Source organism: Trichosurus vulpecula, chromosome 4, assembly GCF_011100635.1.
Source record: "Trichosurus vulpecula isolate mTriVul1 chromosome 4, mTriVul1.pri, whole genome shotgun sequence".
Lineage (NCBI taxonomy): Eukaryota > Metazoa > Chordata > Mammalia > Diprotodontia > Phalangeridae > Trichosurus > Trichosurus vulpecula.
Window position 1 is genome coordinate 424,610,014 of NC_050576.1, and position 12,048 is coordinate 424,622,061.

The 12,048-nt window shown below is 41.1% G+C and overlaps 1 protein-coding gene across 13 annotated transcripts in view; it reads left to right on the forward strand.

The window, feature by feature from the left end:
* MAP4K4 (mitogen-activated protein kinase kinase kinase kinase 4) overlaps positions 1 to 12,048 on the forward strand; it is a 287,410-nt gene that overhangs the window by 183,968 nt on the left and 91,394 nt on the right. For all 13 annotated transcript variants that reach the window (XM_036753590.1, XM_036753591.1, XM_036753595.1 and 10 more), the window contains exon 4: positions 9,921 to 10,046. In XM_036753590.1, the coding sequence (XP_036609485.1) occupies positions 9,921 to 10,046 (126 nt within the window). The remainder of the gene's footprint in view (positions 1 to 9,920; positions 10,047 to 12,048) is intronic.

Here is a 12,048-nt window from a genome sequence, read left to right on the forward strand (position 1 = left end):
ATGAATCATACACATCATCTTTCCATGTAGGAATGCAAACAAAACAGTCCAACTTTAGTAAATCCCTTATGATGTCTCTTTCTTGTTTACCTTTTCATGCTTCTCCTGATTCTTGTGTTTGAAAGTCAAATTTTCTGTTCAGCTCTGGTCTTTTCACTGAGAAACCTTGAAAGTCCTCTATTTTGTTGAAAGTCCATATTTTGCCTTGGAGCATGATACTCAGTATTGCTGGGTAGGTGATTCTTGGTTTTAATCCTAGCTCCATTGACCTCTGGAATATTGTATTCCAAGCCCTTTGGTCCCTTAATGTTGAAGCTGCTAGATCCTCTGTTATCCTGATTATTTTTCCACAATACTCAAATTGTTTCTTTCTGGCTGCTTGCAGTATTTTCTCCTTGACCTGGAAACTCTGGAATTTGGCAACAATATTCCTAGGAGTTTTTCTTTTTGGGATTTTTTTCAGGAGGCGATCTGTGGATTCTTTCAATTTCTATTTTACCCTCTGCTTCTAGAATATCAGGGCAGTTCTCCTTGATAATTTCTTGAAAGATGATATCTAGGCTCTTTTTTTGATCATGGCTTTCAGGTAGTCCAGTAATTTTTAAATTATCTCTCGTGGATCTGTTTTCTAGGTCAGTGGTTTTTTCAGTGAGATATTTCACATTGTCTTCCACTTTTTCATTCCTTTTGTTCTGTTTTATAATATCTTGATTTCTCATCAAGTCACTAGCTTCCACTTGCTCCAATCTAATTTTTAAAGTAGTATCTTCTTCAGTGGTCTTTTGGACCTCCTTTTACATTTGGCTTCCTTTAGCAGTTCATTGACTTGTTTTTCATGGTTTTCTCGCATCCTTCTCATTTCTCTTCCCAATTTTTCCTCTACTTCTCTAACTTGCTTTTCCAAATCCTTTTTGAGCTCTTCCATGGCCTGCGACCAGTTCATGTTTTTTCTTGGAGGCTTTTGATGTAGGCTCTTTGACTTTGTTAGCTTCTTCTGGCTGTATGTTTTAGTCTTCTTTGTCACCAAAGAAAGATTCCAAAGTCTGAGACTGAATGAGTGGGTTTTCGCTGCCTGGCCATGTTCCCAGCCAACTTACTTGACCCTTGAGTTTTTCGTCAGGGTGTGACTGCTTGTAGAGTAAAGAGTACTTTGTTCCAAGCTTGAGGGGATGCGCCGTTGATTTCAGAGCTATATCTATACAGCCACCTCTGCCACACCAGCACTCCTCCTTCCCCAAGAACTACCAACCTGGACCTGACTTAGATCTTCAGCAGGCTTTGCACTCCAGCTCTGATCCGCCACTTAATTCCTCCCACCCAGTGAAGCAACTGCAGCTGTAGTTCTGTAGCCGCACCATCCCTGCTGCGCCCCCAGGGCAGTGGCTGAACCAGGAACTCTTATCACCCTGTCCCCAGCAGCTTTTCCCACTAACCTTCTCTGTTGTCTTTGGTGTTTGTGGGTTGAGAAGTCTGGTAAACTGCTGCAGCTCACTGATTCAGGGTGCTAGGGCCCGCTCCGCTCAGCTCCTAGTCTGGTTGGTCCTGCTGCTGCCCACGCTGGGCCCCGCTGTGCACGATAGACTTCGTCCAGTGACCATCCAGGCTGTCCTGGGCTGGATCCCTACTTCCCTCTGCTATTTTGTGGGTTCTGCAGCTCTAGAATTTGTTCAGAGCCGTTTTTTATAGGTTTTTGGAGGGACATGGTGGGGAGCTCACACAAGGCCCTGTTTTCCAGCTGCCATTTTGGCTCCACCCCGCCTTGAGTGGCATTTTAATGTTACCTGAGAACTGTGAATAGCCATTCGTGTCTACTCCAATGTAAAGAAGATGGAACCTCCTGCCATGTTGCTACAACTTCTTTTTAGTCACATATCTGCCTGCAAAATGATCAAAGATTTGAAGCCCCTCCCTTCCCCTTTTCTCTCTGGCCTCAATAAAAGTGAGTGAAGGCAAGTGAAAACTCCTACCCCAGTTTCATCACTGGCAGAGACAAGGATCTTTTCTGTGAGAGTTTTGTGCCCATTGGTTATAATCCAAAATGGCAATTGGTGTCAGCTGCATCAGATGACTAAATGGAGGTTACCAGCTGCCTCTCCTATTGGGCAAAAAAGGTCTGAGTCTTGCTCCACTCACCAAGAAAGACAGCTTTTTCCTTTTGAGTCATCCTTGTCTTTTTTGACAAAAAAATTTTTAACACAAGAGTAGCTCCCAGATGAGGGGGAGGGTGATGGCAAAAGTAGTGTGGGCTCAGCAGAGGTGTACAGGATAAACAAATGTGCTTGCCTGGTCCTGCCAATGCAACTTAATCTCATATGCAGCCATGAGCACTTTTTTGGGGGGTCATCTGAATAAATAAAAGGAGGTGTGCGGGGGGGGTGTTAAAGCCCTGTGTCAAGGTCACCAAATTTGGTTTTAGTTAAAACCTCACGTCCAAAGGGTGATTTGAAACCAGAGGCTTACTTTATCATACTGGGTTTTAAAAAATAACAAACTATAGTATCTGTGGCAATAATAATTAGGATTCTAATTCCATTTAACAGAACCCTTGGCAAGTACCACGCCTGTCGTGGATGTGTGTTCTCCAGGCTGGCTACTCCAGATTTCAGTCCTACTGAGCACCTCTCCATTCCAGGAAGTGTGTTGTCATCAATTTGTGTGAGGATACGGGGGAGGGGGAGTGCTAAGGGACCGCCTGCCACTAGCCTGCATCCCTGTGGTTTGTGAAGCACTTTCAGTGGGAGAACAGTGTTCTGATGGTTGCCGGGTGTCATCCGTTCCAGAACTTGCTTTCTGGTTTGGAAGTTGGCTTTCTGGCAGGTTCATTTGATTTGATTACTTTCAGAGGATGTTTAGGAGGTTACAGTCGTATTGGAGCTCTCCAAGTATTGCCAAGCTTGCTGGTATTTAAATTTTTATATCGTGTATAAGAACTTACCAGCAATATTTATCACAATAAACTTTTAGTACCCACACTTCTTATCTCTTCTCCATGCCCTAATTCTCTGCTAGATAAGTGTATGAGAGTAAGGTTTTCCTCCTCTCCCTCCTCCCGCTTTCTTGAGGGTATAAAAGCTTAAGCTGTGTAATGGATAAGAACGTTAACTGCTATTAAGAGCCCATTTTATTTAACCTAGCAGGTTCTGAAAACATTCAAGCTTCCCCTAAAGACTTGTCCAGTGTTCGAGACTCTCCTGTTGGGTTAAGATGACTGAGATCTAAAATTCTGGAGGGCATTTGTTAACATCAGAAAAGCTAGATGAAGTACATCCTTATGTGGTCAGTTTCTCTTGAGAAAGAGCCTAAGGATTTTAGTTTGGTTTTCTTTTTGTGCTAGGAAGTGAGAATGGCTTAATCAGCTTTTTTCCTTCCTTCCTTCCATCCTTCCTTCTTTCCTTCCTTCCTTCCTTCAGAAAAATGGTTCTTGTTGAGTGTTGTTGGTTTTTTCCTTTTTAAAAAAAAATCGGTATGGTCTTAAGTCACTAGATCCTTTTAAATTTACTGATATTATAAAAGGAGTAAAGCAAATTTGAGCTGACTTTTTATTTAATTAGCAACTCAGTTGTGGTAAATGGATTATTTGGCTCCTTTTTTTTGCCATAGAACTAGACACAATAAAATATGATCCATGCCCCAGGAGTATCATTGCTGTCATTTCCAACATGCGTTTGTTTATGGCTGAAGTCACGTGCTGACTTTTTACTAGGGACTTCTTAGATCCCACAAGATTAGTTGGGCGATCTCACGTCAGTTTTTGGCCAGAAGGCTCATGAAGAATCCCCAGATAGCGTAGGAGGTGGACTGTGGTGAGTCAGGAGGTAATGCACTCTACAGTAACGCTGTGCCAACACTTTGTGGTCATTCTTATCCAAGGACACCCTTTGTATGAATGTGAGAGTGTACAAGAAGCAGAAAATGAAGTAGGAATATTATAATTAGGTATCCTTTTTGGTTATGTTAGGGACAATGGACAAGTTTATTTTTACTTTCTCTTGCCCCTATTTCTCTGTTGGTGGAATGGAGTTAAACGAATTATCAGCTATGTATTTTGTAGAGATTTATATATTAAACAGTACGAAAAGCAGTGTGGTATAACAGACAGAGTCAGGGACTTTAAATTAGGAAATCTCAGGTTCAAATCCTGTCCCTTCTGAGGTGTTACCTTTTTTGGGTGAATTCCATCCTTGGTTTCCTTGTCTGTAAAAGGTGGATAAGAATACCGAGGGCACCTAGTTTAGTGGAAGGCTTGGAAGAGATAATTGATACTCTTTTAAAAGCTAAAAAAATTAATAATAAATAATTTAAATGACTGTGGAAAGACCTGAAAATATCACGTATGCTTTTTTTAAAAAGGCTTAAAAGAAAAAAAAAAGGTTTATGCTTCTTGAAATAAGGTCCCAAATTTTTTTTAAAGAGAAACATATTCTAGGATATTAATCAAATTTAACATCAGCTAAAGTCTCTCCAAGTTGATGTACAAAATGCCACATTTCTTTGTATTATTACAATATTTCAAATGTTTTCACTTTGCCTATCAGAAATTATTGACTTCTGCTAGCTGCTACTTGGTTTAATCTGGGACTGTTTGTTTGGCAGTGAGAAATGAGCATGCACATACAGTTTTCATGCAACTAGTGTTTTTAAGGTTTACAAAGCGCTTTATAAATATCGTCTCCTTTTATGCTCATAACAGCCTTGGGAGGGAGGTGCTTTTAACGGCCCTGTTTTTCAGATTAGGAAACCCAGGCACAGAGGTTAAGTGATTTGTCCAGGGTAAAGTCCTGAGCCTGGATTTGAACTCAAACTTCCTGACTCTAGAGGGCGGAGCCAAGATGGCGACTGGTAAGCAGGAACTAGTGTGAGCTCCGTACCGAGCCCCTCCAAAAACCTATAAAAAATGGCTCTGATCCAATTCTAGAACGGCAGAACCCACAAAACAGCAGAGGGAAGCAGGGCTCCAGCCCAGGACAGCCTGGATGGTCTCTGGGTGAGGTCTATCCCACACGGAGTTGGGAGCTGGGAACGGAGTGGAGCAGAACCCAGCCTGAGCAGCGTGGACCATCCAGACCAGAAGCCAGGCGGAGGGGGCCCTAGCACCCTGAATCAGTGAGCTGCGGCAGTTACGAGACTCCTTAACCCACATACACCAAAGACTGCGGAGAAGGTTAGTGGGAAAAGCTGCAGGAGTAGAAGGAGTTCCCGGTTCAGCTTCCAGCCCCGGGGGCAGCAGAGGTGGGGCAGCTACAGCTGTTGTTACTTCAGGCTCCAGGCCCACCTGGTGGGAGGAATTAAGTGGCGGATCAGAGCAGGCGTGCAAGGCCTGCTGAAGATCTAAGCCCAGTCTGGGTTGGGGGTTGGGGAAGGAGCAGTGCTGGTGTGGCAGAGCTGGCACCTCCCCCCCAAACGTGGAACATAGAACTCTCTAGTCTACAAGCAGTCATACCCCACTGAAAAACCCATAAGTCAAGTTAGTTGGCTGGGAAGATGGCCAGGCAGCGAAAACGCACCCAGATTCAGTCTCAGACTTTGCATTCTTTCTTTGCTGACAAAGAAGACCAAAACATACAGCCTAAAGAAGCCAATAAAGTGCAAGAGCCTACACCAACAGCCTCCAAGAAAAACATGAACTGGTCCCAGGCCATGGAAGAGCTCAAAAAGGATTTGGAAAAGCAAGTTAGAGAAGTAGAGGAAAAATTGGGAAGTGAAATGAGAAGGATGCGAGAAAACCATGAAAAACAAGTGAAGGACTTGCTAAAGGAGGCCCAAAAAAATACCGAAAAATACACTGAAGAAAACAACACCTTAAAAAACAGACTAACTCAAATGGCAAAAGAGCTCCAAAAAGCCAATGAGGAGAAGAATGCCTTGAAAGGCAGAATTAGCCAAATGGAAAAGGAGGTCCAAAAGACCACTGAAGAAAATACTACTTTAAAAATTAGATTGGAGCGAGTGGAAGCTAGTGATTTTATGAGAAATGAAGATATTATAAAACAGAACCAAAGGAATGAAAAAATGGAAGATAATGTGATATATCTCATTGGAAAAACCACTGACCTGGAAAATAGATCCAGGAGAGATAATTTAAAAATTAATGGACTACCTGAAAGCCATGATCAAAAAAAGAGCCTAGATATCATCTTTCAAGAAATTATCAAGGAGAACTGCCCTGATATTCTAGAGCCACAGGGCAAAATAGAAATTGAAAGAATCCATCGATCGTCTCCTCAAATAGATCCCAAAAAGAAATCTCCCAGGAATATTATCGCCAAATTCCAGAGCTCCCAGATCAAGGAGAAAATACTGCAAGCAGCCAGAAAGAAACAATTTGAGTATTGTGGGAACCCAATCAGAATAACCCAAGATCTGGCAGCCTCTACATTAAGAGATCGAAGGGCTTGGAATACGATATTCCGGAGGTCAATGGAGCTAGGATTAAAACCTAGAATCACCTACCCAGCAAAACTGAGTATCATGCTCCAAGGCAAAATATGGATTTTCAATAAAATAGAGGACTTTCAAGCTTTCTCAGTGAAAAGACCAGAACTGAATAGAAAATTTGACTTTCAAACACAAGAATCCAGAGAACCATGAAAAGGTAATCAAGAAAAAGAACAAGAAAAAGAAATTGCAAGGGACTTACTAAAGGTGAACTGTCTTGTTGACATTCCTACATGGAAAGATGATGTGTATGATTCATGAGACCTCAGTATTAGGGTAGCTAAAGGGAATATGCATACATATGTTTATGTATATATATGGGTGAATGTGTATGTATATATCTATGTGTGTATATATATATATATATATATATATATATATATATATATATATATAGAGAGAGAGAGAGAGAGAGAGAGAGAGAGAGAGAGAGAGAGAGGGAGGGAGGGAGAGAGCGGACACAGGGTGAGTTGAAGATGAAGGGAAGATATCTAAAAGAAATAAAATGAAATTAAGGGATGAGAGAGGAACATACTGAGAGAGGGAGATAAGGAGATATAGAATGGGATGGATTATCTCCCATAAAGGTGGCAAGAGGAAGCAGTTCTGTGGGAGGAGGGGAGAGCGCGGATGAGGGGGGAATGAGTGAACATTGCTCTCATCAGATTTGGCCTAAGGAGGGAATACCATACATACCCAATTGGGAATCTTACCCCACAGGAAAGAGGAGGGAAGAAGATAAAAAAAATGGGGGGATGATGGAGGGGAGGGCAGATGGGGGTGGAGGCAGTCAAAAACAAACACTTTTGAAAGGAGCCAGGGTCAAGGGAGAAAATTCAATAAAGGGGGATGGGTTGGGAAGGAGCAAAATATAGTTAGTCTTTCACAATATGAGTATTGTGGAAGGGTTATACATGATGATACACATGTGGCCTATGTTGAATTGCTTGATTTCTTAGGGAGGGTGGGTGGGAAGGGAAGAGGGGAGAGAATTTGGAACTCAAAGTTTTAAAAACAGATGTTCAAAAACAAACAAAAATGTTTTTGCATGCAACAAGAAAATAAGATACACAGGCAGTGGGGTGTAAAAATTTATCTTGCCCTACAAGAAAGGAAGGGAAAAGGAGATGGGAGGGGAGTGGGGTGACAGAGGGAAGCGCTGACTGGGGAACAGGGCAACCAGAATATACGCCATCTTGGAGTGGGGGGGAGGGTAGAAATGGGGAGAAAATTTGTAATCCAAACTCTTGTGAAAATCAATGCTGAAAACTAAATATGTTAAATAAATTTTAAAAAAATGGTTAAAAAAAAAAGCTTGCCAGAATAGGGCAGGATGGAGTTGCCTCAAAAAAAAAAAATAAAAAAATTTTAAAAAATTAAAAAATCATTCAGAAGTAAAAAAAAAAAAAAACAAAACTTCCTGACTCTAGTGTCCCCTGCACCACCTAGCTATCTTCATAGTGTTAAGGAGTGACATAATAGGCCACATATGAATGACCTCTAAAAGTGGTATGTGCCTGGAGCTGTGTTGGAAATTGTTATCAACCAGAAGGGATACATGGCTGCTTCCTGCCCTACTGAATCTATTCCAATATATTCAGGGGTCGAGGAGTCTAAGATTACCTGATACAGAGATGTGTGTGATTCAAGAGCTAACTTCTGAATATGTCTGCTCCAAGATCATTAAACACGTTCTTGGTTTCATTATTTACCAAAAATATGAAATCACAGAATGTTATAGCTGAGAAGGACATCATCTGTCCAGTGTCTCAATTTTACAGCTGAAACCAAGGCCTGGAAAGTGGAAGGAATTTGGCTGAGGTCCCACAACGAGGAAGTTCGAGAAATGGGGTGTTGACCTGGGTCTTTTGACTCTCAAGTCTCTTGTTCTTTCAGCTACAAGTCAGAGCTTTCTTATAGTGCTAATTTCTGGTCTTCTTCAGTGCTTAATTGATAATGGTGTTCACTGAAGCTGAAAGTTACAGTTCTTTTTTGAAATCTTACCTTCTCTCCTGTCAGTGAATCCATCCTTGGGGTTAGGGATGAGAGAGGTTCAACCAAAAGAGGGCTCAGATATGAAAAGTTCTCTTATCCCATCCTCAGCTTCTCCCTCCCTGAATGAAAGGGAAAAAACCAAACCAAAACAACAAAATTGGAGGTCGGGCTCTCGAGCTGTGGTTGGGGAGAGCATATCAGCGTGTTTGTGTAAGGAAGCAGGAAGTGGGGAGATTCGGATGGAGCCTAATTATGTCTTTTCTGAAATTCTACCATTAAAGTATCCAAGATGGAACAGATTTTGAAGTAGGAATCTTTTCGCAGAGAGATTGGAGACTCATGTCGGTCACACTCATCCATTTATTGCTCCATCTTACGGTTAGTTGTCTGATTTCATGTCGAGGGAGGAGGAGCTCTTGTCCTGACTTGCCACTTGTCTCTCAGCACAGTGCCTGGCACAGAGTGAGCACTTGGTAAATGTTTTATCTGCCTCTCACTTAGTTCTGCCCATGAATAGATTTTAGAGAGGTCCATGAACTTGAATAGGAAAGAAATGACACTTTGCATTTTAACTCTCCTTTAACTGAAATTTAGGATTTCCTTCAATTATTAAAAAAAAAAAAAACAAAGAAAACATTCCTCTTAGAAGGGGTCCATAGGCCTCACTGGATTGCCCGAGGTTGGATGAGGTGGGGTGGGGTCTATGCCACAAAAAAGATTTAGGGGTCTCCAACATAGAAGAACAGAACACCCAAATGGGTGCAGATCCGCCTCTTTCCAAAGGGTCTCTATATGGAGTGAGAAAGGAGGTTGGGACCTTCTAACTGTCTTTAATGGCAAGTGCATCTAGTCTTCCTTTTCTGCCTACTGGGCAGTCTTCCCTCTCTTTCCTAGTTTTGTGTTTGAATAAAGCTAAGAAAGAGTCTCAGTTTAACAGCACTTCCTGAAGAGGCCTCCAGAAGGAGCATCGGCAAGTAGCAGTGGCTTATTCTTTCTGAGTTAGTGGACTCTCCTGTCTTTTACTTACTGTATTGACCTCTCAAGGCACCTCTGAAGGGATCCTTTACTCTGGATGACTATATTATATTAAACCTCACCCGTCCTTGTGTTAGGTTGTGTGTCCAGAAATACGCCCTTGATCTTCAGCCACAGTCTGTTCAGATCACAAGATCCATGGATTTCTAAAGTCCTTAAGGATCTCAGAGACCAGTTGTGCCCCCTTTATTTTTGGACATGAGGAGACTAAGGCCCAGAAAGGCCTAAGGGACAGTAGTATTCAATACAGTGGACTTTGTTGCTTTGCAGATGGTTATTTATCCTTTATGATTTATGTATTGCTGCTTAGACCAAATTCTTGGCCTAAGAATAAGGGCGTCTGGATCTCCCTTGCTGTTAAGGGGACCTAGAACTTTGTTTTCCCTTTCCTTCTGGAGTAAAGTGGAATAATAGGCATCCTTTGAGACATGTATTTTCTATTTTTTCCCCCAAAGGATGAAGAGGAAGAAATCAAACTGGAGATAAATATGCTGAAAAAATATTCTCATCATAGAAATATTGCAACATACTATGGTGCTTTTATTAAGAAGAGTCCTCCAGGACATGATGACCAACTATGGGTAAGCAAAGATTTGCCAAAGCACGTTTTTTACCCTGACCTCTTGTGTCATATTTTGAGAATAATAGATAGGAAAGCCATAGAGAGGAATAGTAGTGGGTTAGGGAAAAAGCAATTTGGAAGGCACATAATGAAGGAGAAGATACTCCATAAATGATTGTATATTAAATTTTCATAAATTTTCCTGGAAGTAATACGATGCACTGACTGACTTGCTTGAATCTGTAATCAGTGTGTGTGTGCATTTTAAATTTTAGGCTCAGATTTTGTGCATAATGATCGTAACTCTTACAGATATATATACCATGACACATTTTAGGTAGTGCAACAAAGAAGCAAGAAATTTATACACCTGGAAATAAAGCTGGAAACTTTTGTCAGTAAAATCCACCTATGTAAATTTAGTTGAATTTTCCCTCCTAAGTCTTTTCCTTGAGGAGCATCTTTCAAGTAAACAAATTCACATTTGGGATTTAATTTTATAAAAAAAACCAAACAGCCAACTAAATATCAACTTTGAGGGGATAGTCTGGGATCAATATACAGCTATCCCTTCCACATTGAAGGGGTTAGAGGGGCAGCATCCCCATTGATCTGGAAAATCTGTAAAACGTTTTGGCGCTCCCTTCACAGCAGAAAAGATGCCTGAATTATTATGGTATTAAAAGATAAAATATATTGGTGTCGCACAACTCTATGCATATATTTTATGTATATATCTCAGAGTTTCTAAACTTTTTCTGTGTTGTCTGATGGCCTTTCCACGTCGCCTGCAGCTTCCACGTAACTCCCCAAAAGTTCCCATTTAATTTCTTATGTCAACCCACAGTATATTGAAACCATGGTGGGGAAAGTCGTGATGTGGAGGGGATAACTCTGCATTAATTCAGCTCAGTCTTTTTACCTGAGAGTAAACAATCAGAATCGTGCTCTGGTTTAGTGACAGCCAACATTTACATAGCACCTACTATGTGCAGGCTCTGTGCTATGTGCTTTACAACTATTATCCCACTTGATCCTCACAGCAACCTCAGGAGTTGGGTGCTGTTTTTCCTCCCATTTTACAAGTGAGGAAACTGAGGCAAGCAGAGGTTAAGTATCTTGCCCAGGGTCATATAGTTAGTGAGTGTCTGAGGCTAGATTTGAACTCAGGTCACTGACAAAAGTACAGGCGGTTAAATTATCAAAGAACATACAAAATTTACTGAGGCAGAATAGTAGCTTTTTATCAACAATACCAGACACTAGAATGTTTTTCTGGTTAATTTTCAATTAAGTTGAAAATTTAGCAGAATTGTTATTCCTTGATCATTTTGGGTCACCTAGAATTTACTTGATTTAACAATAATAATAATCTAATTGAGTCAGATTTTGGTTTTGCCATGAATATTCAGCATTACTGTGAATGTGCATTCTGTGGGTATATGAGTAAGCGCACGCGCACGCGCACACACACGCACACACACACTATCTGCCATTTAAAAGTAACATTTCCATCCATTGCCAAGCTAGGTCAGGATACGAGAACTAGTTAGTGGCCAAAAATATACTACTTTTTTAAAGGAGGGGCTAATCCTTTGCTATATGTTTGGTTTAGGTAGTATAAAAAGTATGAAAGAACTGGATGCATTTGTATTCACTGCTTTTAGAGGTCCCTCTCTCCCTTCTAATAATGTGTTTGGTGCCTTGTTATTGAAACTAAATGAGATACTGTTGATAGGTGTGAAAGGGGAAATATTTGAATGCTTTTGATCTTTGAATGTGTATTTGGGAAAAGGGGCAACAGAGTCCTGGTAATTGGACATTGAAGATGCAAATTGGAGTGCTGTCTTCACTGCCTTATTAGACGAGAGAAACTGTAGGGTGGGTGCCAAAGTGCGATCACTTAAGTGATTTTTCTCCAGATGTGATGAGCAGTGTTAGTATTCCTGTGAAATATCCCATGGAAAGGCAGATCGCCTGGCTCAGACTATAGTGAATTAATTAGATGATGAAAATGGGCT